The 17347-nt window shown below is 39.1% G+C and overlaps 1 protein-coding gene across 1 annotated transcript in view; it reads right to left on the reverse strand.

The window, feature by feature from the left end:
- stat6 (signal transducer and activator of transcription 6, interleukin-4 induced) overlaps window positions 1-17347 on the reverse strand; it is a 39809-nt gene that overhangs the window by 13592 nt on the left and 8870 nt on the right. The window contains exons 3-7 of the mRNA XM_056238705.1: window positions 16055-16199; window positions 15187-15267; window positions 14874-15075; window positions 6656-6747; window positions 6396-6544 (exon numbers count right to left, since the gene is read on the reverse strand). Coding sequence (XP_056094680.1) covers window positions 6396-6544; window positions 6656-6747; window positions 14874-15075; window positions 15187-15267; window positions 16055-16199 — 669 coding nt within the window. The remainder of the gene's footprint in view (window positions 1-6395; window positions 6545-6655; window positions 6748-14873; window positions 15076-15186; window positions 15268-16054; window positions 16200-17347) is intronic.

The following is a 17347-nucleotide window of genomic DNA, read 5'->3' on the forward strand; positions in this document are numbered from 1 at the left end:
GCCTTAGCAGTACAACGCGCTTTCAGAAATCCAATGAAATTCAACATCTAAGATAAGTGAACGGTCTTTCTTATGGTATATATAAATATGCGTTTTGGGTGGTCTGCTTTGTCAATTCCTTATGAAGTAACCATACATGAGGTTTAATATCATGTGTCATGTTAACATGTCCATTAGCATGTCAAAACCCAAGTTTAGCGTTTTCTCATTGCTAAGAAAGATTCTCTAGCGAAATGAGAGGATAATATATCTAATGTATCTAATGTCAGATGAAACAATTTCAGTATGCTGCATTTAAAGTTGAAACAAGTGCGTGGGGGCCATGTCAGCCGTGCATAAGACAGTGTACTCACTTATTTATGAATGGGAGAAAGTGCAACAAGCAATAGGGTGGGATAGGCCCGACTTCTAAATAAAAGAGCCAATCGCCGATCAGTCATGTCATTATGTCACTGCAGCTGCCGTTAGAAGCTGGTTGCTATAGAAACAGATGAGAGTCGTTGCTTTCCTCATACTATTTGCTCAGGTGGTTGTGGGGAGTTTCTTCTCTGCAACGTGATATTCATAAAGCCACACATAAATGAGTTCTTATTAGATACGTTTGTGTCTTTTTGGCTCAGGCACACATACTGTTGGGAAAATAATTGTTTGATCCCCTGCTGATTTTGTAAGTTTGCCCACTTACAAAGAAATGAAGGGTCTATCATTTTTATGGTAGGTTTATTTTAACAGATAGAGACAGAATATCAACCATAAAATCCAGAAAAACACATTATATAAAGGTTGTAAATTGATTAGCATTTGATCGAGTGATCGATCCCCAAGCAACTAGCAAGAATTCTGCCTCCCACGGATTGGTTATGTGCCCATGTGAAACACAGATTAGCCCTGTCTGTCACTTTAAGAAAGTACTTCTAATGTCAGTGGACACCTGTCCACAGAATCTGTATCTTCCATTCCAACGTCTCCCCCACCATGGGCGATACCAAAGAGCTGTCAAACGTCAGGGATCAGATTGTAGACCTGCACAAGGCTGGAATGGCCTACAAGACCATCAGCAAGAAGCTTGGTGAGAAGGAGACTTTTGTTGGTGGGATTATTCGGAAATGGAAGATATACAAAATGAACAATCAATCGCCCTCGGTCTGGAGCTCCATTCAAGATCTCGCCTCATGGGGTACGGATGATCATGAGAAACGTGCGGGATCAGCCCAGAACTACATGGGAGGAGCTTGTTAATGATCTCAAGGCAGTTGGGACCACAGTCACCAAGCAAACAATTGGTAACACACTACGCGCAATGGATTGAAATCCTGCAGCGCCCGCAAGGTCCCCCTGCTCAAGAAGGCACATGTACAGGCCCGTCTGAAGTTTGCCAATAAACATCTAATGATTCAGAGAAGGCTTGGGAGAAAGTGCTGAAGTCAGATGAGACCAAAATTGAGCTCTTTGGGATCAACTCAACTCATCGTGTTTGGAGGAAGAGAAATGCTGACTATGACCCCAAGAACACCATCCCTACAGTCAAGCATGGAGGTGAAAACATCGTGCTTTTGGGCTGTTTCTCTGGTAAGGGTACAGGACGACTTCACTGTATTGAGGGGCCGATGGACGGGGCCATTTACCGTAAAATCATGTACGAGAACCTCCTTCCCCCAGCCAGAACACTGAAGATGGGTGGTGGATGGGTCTTCCAGTATGACAATGACCCAAAACATACTACCACCAAGGCAACAAAGAAGTGGCTCAAGAAGAAGCACATTAAGGTCTTGGAGTGGTCTAGCCAGTCTCTAGTCCTTAATCCTATAGAAAATCTGTGGAGGGAGCTGAAACTTCGAGTTGCAAAGAGACAGCCACGAAACCTTAAAGGGTTCATATAATGGTACATGCACTTTTTCAAGTTGATTGCACTGAAATGTGTGTTGGCAGTGCCTGGATACACAACCATCATATAATGATAAAAATCTATCCAGTGTTTTTGTTTTAATCTCCTTATATGTTTTTCCCTGCCTCAAATCGAGCCGTTCGACCGTGTGACGCCCCTCCCACAATTGTTGATTGACAGCAGCGTTTCGACAAACACCCGCCCTGAGCGAGCTGTCACCATAGTCCATCATTGTTGATATGCTGGAGCAGAATGGCGTCTAAGCCATTGTGGTGTTCTGTTCTTGGGTGTAATAACAAACACAGCAGTCATTTTAATGTTCCTAAATCCGAACCGCTGAAGACACAGTGGCTGAGTTTTGTTTTCGAAGGGAATATTCCCCATGAGCAACGTCAATGCTTTCATGTTTGCGCGATTCGCGAATCTTTTCTCACCAGACTGCTTTATAAACGAGGGTCAGTATGTAGCTGGTTTTGCTAAGAAGCTGCTCCTAAAAAAAAAAAGGATCGGTACCAACTATTCATTTCCCTGCTGCACCTCCAGACGAAGTGAGTGTCAAATTGTATTAACCTTTATATTAATCTTTGCAAATCGTTTGCATGCTTCACGATGAATGTGCCTAAGGTTTACACTCAGGGTACATTACGGCATGTTTTCTATGTTCGACGTTCTCAATATAATTCATAATCCCACGTTTATAATGAACAACGCGTTATGGTTATTGTGTTATTACAAACTGAGTACGTATACATCAGTAAACACATAGCGTTCGTACATCTCAATAAGTTACTCTACCCTGCCAGTACACAAAGATAGATCAAAGTGACATTATGTTAACCAACCATTCAGAAACGTCCTGTTCGAGCCTTAATTGTCGAACTTCTTTGCGGCCGTCATCTTGTTCCGGGTGCGACTCCGGTACAAATTGATACGGTTGCACAGATGTGTCCTCAGAGACTCCCGCTGCCATTCTTTCTCCAAAATATACCCTCAACTGTTGTCAAGGCAACACTCTACGTGCGTTGTGTCAAAACGCCCGCAGAACAGAGGGGCGGAGTGAGCGAAGCTCATTATCATTTAAAAGGCATATGCACTGAAACAGCGTGCTGAAAACAGAGCTGTTTTTGACCAGGTAAAATGAGTGTTTTCTTACAATACTAATGAGAATTTTTAATTGAAGTATATTACAAACTTTTCATTTAGACCCTAAAGAATCAAATTAACTTGTATGAAAATGGCATTATATGACCCCTTTAAGGATTTTGAGAGTATCTGTAAAGAGGAGTGGACCAAAATCCCTCCTGAGATGTGTGCAAACCTGATGACCAACTACAAGAAACGTCTTACCTCTGTGCTTGCCAACAAAGGTTTCTCCACCAAGTACTAAGGCATGTTTTGCTTGGGGATCAAATACTTATTTCACTTACTGAAATGCTGTCTCTGTCAGTTAAAATAAACCTACCATAAAAATTATTGATCCTTCATTTCTTTGTAAGTGGGTAAACTTACAAAATCAGCAGGGGATCAAATAATTATTATTCCCACAGTAGTTTAGGCCACTAGAGTTAAAGGGGTCATATAATGCCATTTTTGTACAAGCTAATATGATTCTTTAGGGTCTAAATTAAAAGTTTGTAATATACTTTAATTAAAAATTCTCATTAGTATTGTAAGAAAACACTTATTTTACCTAGTAAAAAACAGCTCTGTTTTCAGCACGCCGTTTCAGTGTATTTGACTTTAAATGATCATGAGCTTTGCTGACTCCGCCTCTCTGTTCTATGCGTACACCAGAGCCGGCTCTGGCGTACACCGTTTGTAACACAATAACACAATAACCATAACACGTTGTTCAGTATAAACGTGGGATTATGCATTATATTGAGAACGTCATACATAGAAAACATGCCGTAATGTCGATTTACAAGGATTAATATAAATATTAATATAAAGTTTAATAAAACGTTACACTCACTTCAGTTCTTCTGGAGCAGCTGCAGGAACACGAATAGATGGTACCGATCCTTTCAGGAGCAGCTTCTTAGCAAAACCAGCTTTATACCTCCTCGTTTATAAGCAGTCTGGTGTGTGAAATGATTCGCGCAAACATGAGAGCATTGACGTTGCTTGTGGGGAATATTCCCTTCGAAAACAAACTCAGCCACTGCGTCTTCAGCAGTTCGGATTTAGGAACATTAAAATGACTGCTGTGTTCTTTATTACACCCAAGAACAGAACACCACAATCGCTTGGACGCCATTCTGCTCATAGACAGTGCTCCAGCATATCAACAATGACCGCGCCGGTCCGCGCGGACTATGATTGACAGCTAGCTCACGAGCGAGGGCGGGTCTGTGTTGAAACCCTTCTGTCAATCAACAATCGTGGGAGGGGCGTGCGAGCTTGTGACGTCACAGGCTCGAACGGCTCGATTTGAGGCAGGGGAAAACATATAAGGAGATTAAAACAAAACCACTGGATGGATTTTTATCATTATATGATGCCTGTGTACAGGCACTGCCAACACACATTTCAGTACAATCAACTTGTAAAAGTGCATGTACCATTATATGACCCCTTTAAGCTATTCGGTGTGGTAGCCCAGACACACATGGTCATAGGCCACTAGTGTCAAGCCATTTGGCGAAGCAGGCCCAGGCACACATAGTCTAATAGGCTACTAGAGTCAAGTCATACGGCCCAAAAGCATTTGTAGCTAACACCACATATAAAAAGGGGGGGGGGGGGGGGAGGTTACACTAGTACACATAGGGCTACACTGCAAGATGCTTCACGCGCCTTATATGCACCTCATGGTAGCCCACATGTCTAACGACTAGATCTGCTTGGGGGAATACTGCGTAGGCAGATCTAGTCTGCCAAGACCAAGCATATGTCCCATTTCTTATACTCAAACAAATCTGAAGGGTTAGGCACACATACTGTAGCTAGCATACACGTGGTTCCTATGGGTCTTTGGAGCAGCAGCAATACATATGTTTTGGCGGTAGATCCGCTGGGGGGCTGAATCGTCATCTCCTTTGCTTCCTGCATGATGGGGGATTTTCTCTGACGTACAGTACACTTGGCTTGTATTGTTCAAATCTCATTGTCATCTCCTCTGTTGGGGGGTAATTTATGTACGCTATATTTTACAGCAGCAGCATGTCTTACTTGCTCACAGAAGCATGTCATGTATGTATTGGCAGTAGCAAGTCTCATACTTGCTCTGCAGCAGCAGCAACAAAACAGATCTATTCCACCAAGACCAAATATATCAACATTGTCATACCCATTACCATGCCAAACACTCAGAGAGTTGTTATGACAGAAATGAAAAGTTCTGTAATGAAACTCTAGATGGCGCAGGCTCAAACACTTGCAATAATATAATTTTCTATAGGGCACAGCTGATTGGTTCCTCCTGTATCAGTAGAGTAGCCAAAGAGCTTGCGTGCTCAAACTTAAAATGCTCAGTTAGCATTTGCCTTAGCAGTTTTCAGAAAGCCTACACCTTCCCCAGCTCTATCTGTATAGATCTGCTAAGGGCAATTCATGTATGCTATATTGTACAGCAGCAGCCTGTCTTATTCACAGCAGCATGTCATGTATGCATTGGCAGTAGCAAGTCCTGTCCTTGCTCTGCAGCAACAGCAGCAAAGCAGATCTATTCCATCAAGACCAAATATATAAACATTGTCATATCCATTACCATACCAAAGCCTCAGAGAGTTGCCATGACTGAAACATACAGTAGTTAGTGCCGCAATGAAAACAATGTGTTTTGTGTGAAATCTTGTTCACAGACCGCTGAAATTCAAGAGGCACAGAGAAACCAAACACTAAGACCATGAAGACAAACCTGTTGAGGTTTTCAAATAACAGCAACAAGATCTGATCACAACATTTATAAAAAAATAAAAAACAATCACACTTCTTTTGCATTTTATATTACAATATATTTCAGTTGATAATCAGTTGATGTCATATTAAAAAGTTTGCATATTGTTGGACCTAAGCAGCTCATGGTGATAAATAAATGTAATTAAAAAGTTAACAATTTGGTTGTAAGGGCATTTCTGTTTACTTTTGTATGATAAACAGTTTTGGTACTGTGTTGGGCCACCACTTGACATCTAATCTGAATCCTGAAGTGAAACTAGATCTCTAAGAGAACTATTTTCTTCATGCTCCACATTTAAAAAATGCATGACTAAATGATTCAAAAACTGTATAATAATATGAAAAGAGGTTCAATTGGGGGATAAAGTTCAAGAAGAGACATCCAGAAGTAGTGACAGAAATACTGTGACCTTGAAGGAAAAATGCATGGCATAAAGCCTACTGTTCAAGATGGCAAAAAAGGCCAAAGTAAACAAACTGAAAACTGAAAAGGAAAACCAGTTTGGTGGTGAAAGGTTTCCCCAAACAAACCTCTTGCATGGAAAGATTTAGCTGATAACATTCATACAGTAATACGACTATAACAAAAAGGTCCAGTGGTCCTCACCATGTCTGCAGAGAGCCAAGGTTGTCATCGAAGTGCACGCCAATGGTTGCTCGGTGCTGTTCCCACCTCCAGGACTTAATTCTGAGAATAAGACAGGACTGGCACTGCTCCAGGGCGTACACAGCCTCCTGAAGAAGCTGCACACGCTTCTGTAAACTCGCACAGATATACAAATCGTGAAAAACAGCTCCATTATAACTGCTTTTGTCTTTACCCTGATGAACTTATTATGATGTTTAAGCATGCATTTGGGCGTTTACCTTTGCACTAACTGAAAAGTTGTACTCAAGCTGCTTTATGCGATTCTGTCTAATGACTTGATCCGTATGCTGTTGATCCAAATCATTTTGAACTGTAGGGAAACAAGAAAAAATGTTTGCCTGTGTGCATGTAAGCCCTGATAATGATAACCCAGTCCAGGGGTTACGAACAGTTCACTTGTGTTGCGGTTCTTCATGGTGTTCATTTTATGTACACAAATTTATGTAAATGAGTATTCTCTGGTTATCACCTACTACGGAGTACAGTTTAAAACAAGTGGTGTTTGCTTACTTCCTGTATATCATAAAATTTTAACATGTGACTTTCTCATAAGGTATGAACATTGCTTCTAGGTCTGCCAATAAAGGTCTGCCAATTTGGCATAACCATGGTATTTTATCTGTCAAGCGAAGCATCAACAACTTTGAAACTCTCAGCTCACTCCAGAGATGAAACCTTTACAGATGTTACAGAGTTTTTGGTCCGATCGCTTTTTGCTTCCATTTCCCTTTTAGGATGTTTGGCTGGGCTGTGCAAGCATTTCACACTCTCCAAACTCATAACAACTGCTCCAAGCTCATCTATCACGCCTCTGGTTTCCCATATACAGACTGCCCGCAAAATAGTTGACAGGCAGGAAGTGCACCTTTTAATTGGCCAATCAAAATTATTCTGAAAAGGATTATATTTTAGGGAGTATGATCGTTTTCTGCATTCGATTTGATAAACAGTTGCTTACAGTGCGTTTTAATTAATTAATACGTTTTAAAAGTAATAAACAGGATATAAATGTAATAACTAACTGAGTACTCAATTATCTGCATCGCTGCACACAAATAAACATTAAACTGAATATTAACATATAGATATTAACAATTAATATAAGCACAACATTTTACTATACATGTTACAAGCAAATTTCTGTAACATGAAAAAAAACAACTTTAACACTAATAACATCTCAAGTTATTACTATTACACACAAAATATGGATCACCAGCATGTTTTAAGTATAGCAAAACTGTCTTTCCTTCATCCATCGCCCACATGCTAATATAAACAACCTCTGACAGAAACTGAAAATTAGCATAGTGCTGTTCCTGTTCAACTAGTAGTTAATGACGAATATTATGTTTTTGTTACCTATAGGCTCATAATGAGGAAAAGCAGAAAAAAATAACAGTTTATATAAATATTGTATATAAAAGCATTGTCACACTACATACTTTCAGTTTTGGCATATCACAACCTTGGATATCACAAACACTGGATAATAATTGTAATCATTATTACACACTGCTAATCATGTTGAGACTTGTTGGGGCCTTCATGACGGAAATTACTATTTACACATCTGTCTTATTGCATTTCTCCCTCTTCTGTTGCTGCTTAACTTTCTGTTAACCATTTCACAACAGCCATGCAGACAAAACCGTCACATTTGCCAAGTGTGCATTCGCACAGGGCCTTGTGCTTGGCCTGCAATAATACAGTTTTTTATACAAATAATTTTTTAATGGTTGATTTTGACACAACATGATTCTAAAATGAAATTCCTGTCTCAATTCCACTATGCATAGTCAAGGTAAAAAACAAAATAATTTAAATTTTCACTTTCAATTTCAATTTCAATTTCAATTTCAGAAGTCACTGTGAGGATCGCTGGGAAAAAATGTCAGCACTTCCAGAGATTTTGTGGCTGAGCAGTTTTCCAAAGCTAGTGGTTGTGGAAATGCTAATATGCTAATATGCTAGTATGATGATGATGCTGTATTATTCTGCTTGTTAAAAATGTATTGCACAGTTACATTATGCAGTAGAACTTATAGCTACAATATCTATGTGGGTGTGACCATGATTCATGCACATACATGTCATGTGCACGGTAGTTTGCAAAGGGCCTCAAACTTCCCTCAATGTCCTCCACCACACCCACCCCAACCCCAACCCCACCCCCACATCAGACCTGTATGTAGCCGTTTATACAGTATATAGGCGTGATTAGGACTTTATAGTCGCTGATTAAAAGTTGTGCTTGCCTTAGATTGTCAGAGAAAACATGCTCCACAAGATTCAGAATAAACTGACCTTAAGTTGGAAACTTTGCACACAGTTTACATTCTCCCCCAGAGTCCTTTTCCACTGTCATCAATAAGAAACTCTGTGACACTAGATCACCACCATGTAGCACTTCCTCCTCTTTTCCTTTTTAGAAAAAGCTTTACTAACTGTCTGGGTTTGAAAACACCTTTGATATCCTGAGTGCTTTGAACAAGGCAAGCTTGACCTTGATGGATTGATTGATTGTTTTCCAATGTTCGGACTATTTCATGAAATATATATCTTTATCTAATCATATATAAAATGTATATCTTTCATGAAATGGATATCTTCATAATAAGTAAGGAATTATTGACGACGGGCTGTTGAATTATTAGAAGACACACCCGAGGTGGTAATGCGGCCACAACGAGATTCGGCTCCACTGCTAATTCCAAAAAGTCAATTTAGAGTAACAGAGAGAGAGAGAGAGAGAGAGAGAGAGAGAGAGAGAGAGAGAGAGAGAGAGAGAGAGAGAGAGAGAGAGAGAGAGAGAGAGAGAGAGAGAGAGAGAGAGAGAGAGAGAGAGAGAGAGAGAGAGAGAGAGAGAGAGAGAGAGAGAGAGAGAGAGAGAGAGAGAGAGATCATTTATATTTAAAAGTTTCAAGGTCATTAACCAATTTACAATTTTTGTAAACAAGGACTGATTCGACGTCACAAGACTCATTGCCACTCAATTTTTCTTTTGTGACACCCAAATAGCCATTTTAACTAAAGTTCATTAAAACATGGGACTCCTTTTTACTCTTTTTATACTTAGGTCCATATATGAAATGCACAGGTGAAAAGACTTCTCCCAGGGTCTGACACCACCCATCTATCGCTGGAAACAACAGTTTTGTAATCTAGTGCAATCTTAAAAAATAAATGAAAAACAGTTTCTGGCATACCACAGAAAGGGCATCCTCCCTCACCTGTGGATCAAGACGTGCTCTGTGTCTGTTAGTAGCTATTATACCATGCACTAACCTCCACTGAAGATCTTGCTGAAAACTCCCAACTGAGGGGTCTTAAAAGATAATAGTCCACCCTCAGTTTCCCAGCTTTCAGTCTCAGCTGCAATTATTAATTCTGGCAAGTCACATATGTTCATCTCTCCATTATGAGTTTCTAAGGAAAGTCTATAACTGTGGCAAAAACTCAGCTATCCGAGTCAAAATTTTCTTTGCCACTCGAATTGATCTTATGCCCAATTTTCCAGCAAAAATCTCAGCTGATATGCATTAACATTCAGGTATTAAGTGTCCAATTTTTTAGATTTTTGCAGCCCACAGACGTTTCCTGAGTGATATGTCTTTAAAAATGTCCTGATTTAGAGAAGAGGTAAAAACCAATGGTTCTTCTCTCTGCCACAAACCTTGGGCTCCCGAGAAATCTTGAAAAGTGTCAATGCTTTTAAGAGCGATCTATAAAATGATGTTAATTCTGCAAGATCCATTTTATTTATGTCCATCAGGAACAGGTGGCGATCTAGTCCCATGTTGCCTGCTTTCCTCAATAGGGTACACGCTATCCCAGCCCAGCTCACGTCCTTCCCATAGAGGAGTCTCTGAGCTACTTGAAGTCTGAAGGTCTTTACTCTGGATCTGATGTCCACTAGGCCAGTGTTTCCCAACCCTGCTCCTTGAGGCACACCAACAGTGCACATTTTGGATGTCTCCCTTTTCTGACCCATATATTTCTGGTCTTGGAGTCTCTACTAACGAGCTGATGAGTTGATTCAGGTGTGATCGATTAGGAAGAGTTGGAAAATGTGTAGTGTTGGTGTGCCTCCAGGGCTGCGTTCCAGTCCACTTTTAGACGCGCACTTGCGAACTTCCCTAAGCACTTCCCCTCGGGGGAATCCCTGCGGCCATTTTGAAGTGCGTTCCACTTCGTGAAGTGGATGAGGGAAGTTTATATGGACAGACACTTGTTACCTCGATTTTGTCCGAGGGAGCGAGTCTACTTCATATGTACACTTCAGGCAGCTCCATATACCACAATGCAACACAATTGTGACGTCACCGCAGATCTCGTCTAATCACCACCACCACAAACAACTCTGATATATTAATTAAATATATATATTTAATTTAAAACAACCCAAACACACCTATATACATTTGGATGCTGCATTAAACAAATTCTTAAAGGAAAAAAATGTAAAAAATAAATTAACTCCAAGTGATCAAGGGCTTAGGACGTTCCAATTCAGCCAATTGCAGTTTCCGCCAGTAGTGGGCACTCGTGCTTAGTAAGCAATGACGTACATCCGAGTGAACAAGACGGAGGGAAGTTAGCAAGTGAAGAGCATGACAATTTTGGACTGGAACGCAGCCCAGGAACAGGGTTGGGAAACACTGCACTAGGCCTTGTCCTCCTTCCTGTCTGGGCAGATACAGCACTGGAGCTTTTAACCAATACTATCCTGACCAGAAAAAAATCCACCAGAAATCTCTGAATTTGTCTCACAAGGTCTTCTGGAGGTTCAAGGATCATCATTCTGTGCCAAAGGGAAGAGGCTACGAGGTTGTTACATCTCAGCACCCTTTCCCTGTAGGACAGCTGGGGCAGCAACCATTTCCAATGAGACAACCGCGCACGTACTTTCTCCAACAGGCCCTCCCAATTTTGCTTTCTGTACTCAATTGTCCCCCAAAAAACTCCCAGATATTTAAAACATGCCCTACCCCATTGTAAACCAGCAGGAAGTGAAGGACTTTTAGCAACTTGGCCACACCACACAGCATCGCTTTTACACCAGTAAACTTTGGCGGATGATGCCTTTCCATAGCACTCCGGAGCATGCTTTACCACTTCAACATCTTCATCTCATCTGATTAAAATTTTAATATCATCCGCATATGCAGATAATTTGACAGATTGATGGGAGTTTAGAAAATTAATTTGTAGACCTTCCAGGTCTTTCCTTAGTTTACATAACAAGGGTTCAATAATTATAATATAAAGTTGGCCCGAAAGGGAACAGCCTTGTCTAATTCCCCTCTCAATTTTCACAGGGATACTTAGACAACCAGCCATTTTTATCATACTGTATATGTGGCTTCAGTGTACAATAACCGTATCACCAAAATGAAAGCCTTCTCTTGGTCTAATAATGATAAAAATCCCATTTCAATCTTGTTATAAAAAGCATAGTCATACACATCTCTCACTAAATGTAGGTTATCTACAATAGATCTATCTTTTATACAGTAAGATTGATCTTTATGTATGATTTCATGCAGTACATTATTTAATATGGTGGCCAAACATTTAGAATTGATTTTGTAATCCGAAAACAAAACTGTCACAGGCCTCCAGTTCTTTAAAGGAGAACTCCGGCGCAAAATGAACCTTTGGTCTAATTACACATTGTTACCTAGTCAACCGTTATCTGAGATTTGTTTTCATGATTATCGAATGTAAATAGTTTTATCTCTAAAAACAGTTTAGCCTATAAAGCTAGTATAACGCTAGTATATTGGGCATAGTGTAATGACAAATAAAAATCACTTGTTAATACCACTAACAAGGCTGAAAATAGACCCACACTAACACGGTAGCATAATGAGGGTCCCTACCTTCAAACCGAAGCATTGAGAACTTTGTAAGTGTACAGATAGTTTAATAAGAAGATATTTTTAACATACAGTCAACTTCGCGTATACAGACAGGAGCCATCTTTGAAATACAGCCTTTACCAGTCGATCTACGAACGCCGATCCAAGCCTGCTGTTCGCGCTCACCTTATCACAACTTATAGCTCGTTCACATTCTCACCAGCGCACTTGGATCGGCGTTCGTAGATCGACTGGTAAAGACTGTATTTCAAAGATGGCTCCTGTCTGTATACGCGAAGTTGACTGTATGTTTAAAATATCTTCTTATTAAACTGTCTGTACACTTACAAAGTTCTCAATGCTTCGGTTTGAAGGTAGGGACCCTCATTATGCTACCGTGTTAGTGTGGGGCTATTTTCAGCCTTGTTAGTGGTATTAACAAGCGATTTTTATTTGTCATTGATCTATGCCCAATATACTAGCGTTATACTAGCTTTATAGGCTAAACTGTTTTTAGAGATAAAACTATTTACATTCGATAATCATGAAAACAAATCTCAGATAACGGTTGACTAGGTAACAATGTGTAATTAGACCAAAGGTTCATTTTGCGCCGGAGTTCTCCTTTAAGAGTGTTAAATCCCCCTTCTTAGGGAGTAGTGTTAGCACTACACGCTGAATGCTATTAGGAAGAATTCTTTCAGTGACACTTTTTGATGAACTTCAAAGTAATCATGTCCAAGAACAGGCCAGAAAGCCTTATAGAATTCGCTAGACAATCCATCTATTCCAGGTGTACGGCCTACAGAGAGTCCCATCACAGCAGCCGTGACTTCTTCATAGGTAAGTTCAGTCTCTAAAAAAAGTTTGTGCTTTGAGGTAAGCTCGTTTCTACATTGTTCATCTGATTTTTCAGAGGCGCATAAACTTGAATAGAAATCCACAGCAATTTTACGCATCTCTGTTTGATCAGAAGTGTCTCGACCATTAGTCTTTTAAACAGTACATCAAATTCTCGTGTCCCTTTTTATGCTCTAGGTTAAAAAAAAGGAAGTAGGAAAATCCATATACGTATCTTGCTGCTACAAAACGACTCCTTACAAGAGCTCCTTTCACTCTTTCATTTAAAATTGAGCTCAGCAGGTTAGTCTTTTCAGTCTTTAAGTCAGAGTCAGATCTTTAAGATTTACAGTCATTTGCAATCATACTTCGCTCAATATCAATAATTTCTTTTTCAAGACATTCCAAAGACATTTTTATACAAAACGAAGAATGTGATAAATATTGTTGACAAAAATTCCTTATTTGTACCTTCCCTATTTCCCACCCTTGAATGCAATTTTCGGAACAATTCTTCTCACTCTTCCAAACTCCCAAAATAACTTTAAAAAAATAAAATAATAATCTTCTAATTATTTAGCATCAAAATACCAATAATGACTTTTATGCATTCTTTTTAAGAAAGTACACTCAAAAGTGACATATTTATGATCAGACATTGAGGTGGGACAAATTGTTAAATTTAGAACCCTGTTCCTCATGTTATGTGACATATAGAGTCTATCCAAACGTGCAGCAGAAACCTTCTCATTACTAATCTTCAACCATGTATACTGACGTGTAAACAGATTTTGTTCTCTCCATACATCAGATAGGTTTAGATTTTTAAAAACATTGGCTAAGCAGTGCACAATTGAAATCTCCTCCTAATATAATGAGATCTCCTTGTGTTATTGTTTTAAAAAATCTTCTAATTTAGTGAACAAGCGTATTCTCTCTGCACCTATATTTGGAGCATAAATATTCACAAAAAGAAAAATAAGATTGCTAATTTCTGCCCTCACAATCAGCAATCTCCCTGGATCAACTTCATTTTTTACTTCAAGAGTTTCACTTTAACAATAGGGGGAAAAAGTATGACTAAGGACTTTTTCTCCTTCCCACTATAGGCCCCATTCAGCCTCATTGCTTTGATCACTGTGAGTCTCTTGTAACAAAAAACCACACCTATATCTTTCAAATGTATAATCTCTGAAAGTAACCTATTCTTTCTCCTATCTCTCATCCCACTAACATTTCGAGAAAGAATTAGCAGTAATCATTATTATTGCGTTTTTCTTTTGCCTTTCCCCTCGTTATACTTTCTTTCCCTGTTTGGTTTCCATGTCTAATAATTTTTGTGGAGCTCTTCTGTGAGAGCTCTTCAAGGCTACTTGTTTTCCTTGCCCATACAACAGAGGCAATAAACTTTTCAAGATCTGGAAAAAAAAATCACAGACTTCTAAACCTGCTTTTCCTTTTGTTTCATCTAAATAAAGAGTTGATCTGTTCAAGAGTATACATATCTTTTTCAGACACTTTTGCCATATCAGATGTATCTGACCACTGCTCTTCATTTCTCAAACTAGCATCAGTACATTGGGACAATTCATCTAATTTTATAATAACTAATTTTACTGTCCAAAAGGATCAAGCTGACAAAATATTACATTTTACATTATTAAATCTGGCAGGAGTACCTTCCTAAAGCCATCATATTAGACATTGTTCGAAACAGATTAGGATCTTCTACCTTGCATGGGCTCTATTTCCTGTTTTTCCCAATTCAAATCCTCTTGTAGCTGATAAAGCGTTTGTCGGCAGTTCTGAATTTCCAAAACTTTGAGCACCAGAATGTCCACATCAGCCTTAGAATCCTCCCTTACAGGTTGTGGGGTGCCATTGGCAGCTGGAGGACCCCCAGGCATGGGCTGAAAGGGTGGGAAGCCTATACCCTTTAGACAAACACACAGACAAAAAGAGCAATGACACAACGGACATTTACATTACATATTACACATAAATGTTCTGATACTTCAGAATTAAAGGTTTTTTGGGCTAACTACCTGTCCTAACAAGTGTCTTTCTTTCCTTAGCATATCTCGAACCATCCTCACAAGTTGCATGGGTTGTGGCTGGTACACACTCTGAGGAATAATTCATGAGGTTACATAGTAAATAGTCAGAAATACAAACAGTGTGCTCAATGTCACAAGTCAACGTGGCAGGCTGCCAATAGTAAAAAGTATTTCTGTATTGTGATCCATAAGTGTTCACAATGTAAAAGAAATGAAAATCAACATGATTCATGTTATATAGCATATAATGGATCTTTAAAAAAAAACTATAATTTTTGCATTGCAGTGCAATAACTCCTTGTATTGACATAATTAAGACAACTGTCCTGGACATCCCACATGGTGATGTAGATCATATAAAGCAGGAGTTTTCACTTTTTCATGCCATGGGCCCTCAAATATGAGTACTCTCCTCCTAAACTATAATGGCAGCAATATATTTCCATGTATAAGGACCCATTTACACTGTGTGAGAAAAAGTGTGCTGTTAAAGACATTTTGTTATTTGTAAAATGAAATAATTACCTTTTATATTGTTACTATATTGAAGCCAAAGCAAATTATTAAATATAGAAAATGTTGATTTTGTACATGTTGTATTTTTTCTACTCATTATTACAGTGAGAAATGTTAAATGTACAAAACTGAAGAGAAACTTTCAATTCAATTTAAAATTACACAAGAAATATTGTTCCAGAGCAGTTCGGTAAAAAAAAACATTTTTTCTCACATTTTCCATGGACCCCAGGGCCCCAATTTGAAAACTCCTGTTTTAAGATCATTATTTTAACTGGCTTATATGATGCAGCATCTTCAAGCCAGAAATAATTATGAGTGTTAGGATTGTTGTGCACACCAAGTTCTTGCTGCATTGTAGTAGTTTGACCTTCTCCACCACATTAGGGTTTCGTTGGGCCACATCCTGCAGCAAACGCACCATGTGATCCAACAGTATTCGGGCCCGAGGCTCCTGCTCCATGTTGTCTAGATCAAATTCCTCCCTAAATCAAACACAGACATGACATTTTTAAGTCATCTTTGGTAACTGTAGGGCCCTATGATTTCTGCGGTGCAGAAAATGCGGACGTAATCGCGGAATCCAGTCATGAAAACAGAATTTACTTTAAAATGTGGAATTTCAAGGAATTTCTCAGATTTTTAATGAAATAAAAAGCAGGACAGAACACTTGAATCAAAACGCGATATAGATTAGTGTCTGTGAATATTAAACTGCAAAAAGACCATTTAAAGGGTTAGTTCACCCAAAAATGAAAATTCTGTCATTAATTACGTTCCAAACCAGTAAGACCTTCGTTCATCTACGAAACACAAATGATGATATTTTTGATGAAATCTGAGAGCTTTCTGACTGCAACGTAATCACCACTTTCAAGGCCCAGGAAGGTTGTAAAGAAATCGTTAAAATAGTCCATGTACAGTAATTCAACCTTAATGTTATGAAGCGACAAGAACACTTTTTGTGCGCAAAAAAAATAAATAATAAAAAATAACAACTTTATTCAACAATTTATCTTCCGTGTCAGTCTGTTCACGTGAGCACCACGATGCATGCGTACGTGTGGTGCTGACGCAGGACCCTGGCAATAGAGTGCAGGTATGACATCACTTGCAGGCCAAAACGTGGAAACGAGTAAGCATTTTAGCACTTCAGGTTCCATTGTCCTGAAGTCAATTGGATTTTTTAAATGGGATTTTGGTTAAATGGCTGAAATAAGGTCTGTGGTGAACAAGCTCAAAATACTTTCACGGTTTATTCTATAAGACATAAAATACATCAGTTATACCCCCCTCGTGATTTTTTTTAAAATGTTACGTGTCTTGAAACAGGTGATAATCCAAAAAAAACCTATGGAAAACTTGGGTTTTTGTGGAGGGAACCAGTGTGATGCTAACTGCCGATTGGCCTACAAAGTGATGTCATATCTAACCCACTCGTTCTGTCGTAGAACCCAGAAGCGCTGCACTATGTTTACAATGTAAACAGCATCAGAGACTGACATGGAAGAGAAGAAATTGAGAATAATTGTTGTTTTTTTGCGCACAAAAAGTATTCTCGTCTCTTCATAACATTACGATTGAACCACTGTAGTCACAGAGACTATTTTAACGATGTCTTTACTTTCTTTCT

This window comes from Rhinichthys klamathensis, unplaced genomic scaffold (genome assembly GCF_029890125.1).
Source record: "Rhinichthys klamathensis goyatoka isolate OS25496 unplaced genomic scaffold, OSU_Roscu_1.1 h1tg000020l_1, whole genome shotgun sequence".
Lineage (NCBI taxonomy): Eukaryota > Metazoa > Chordata > Actinopteri > Cypriniformes > Leuciscidae > Rhinichthys > Rhinichthys klamathensis.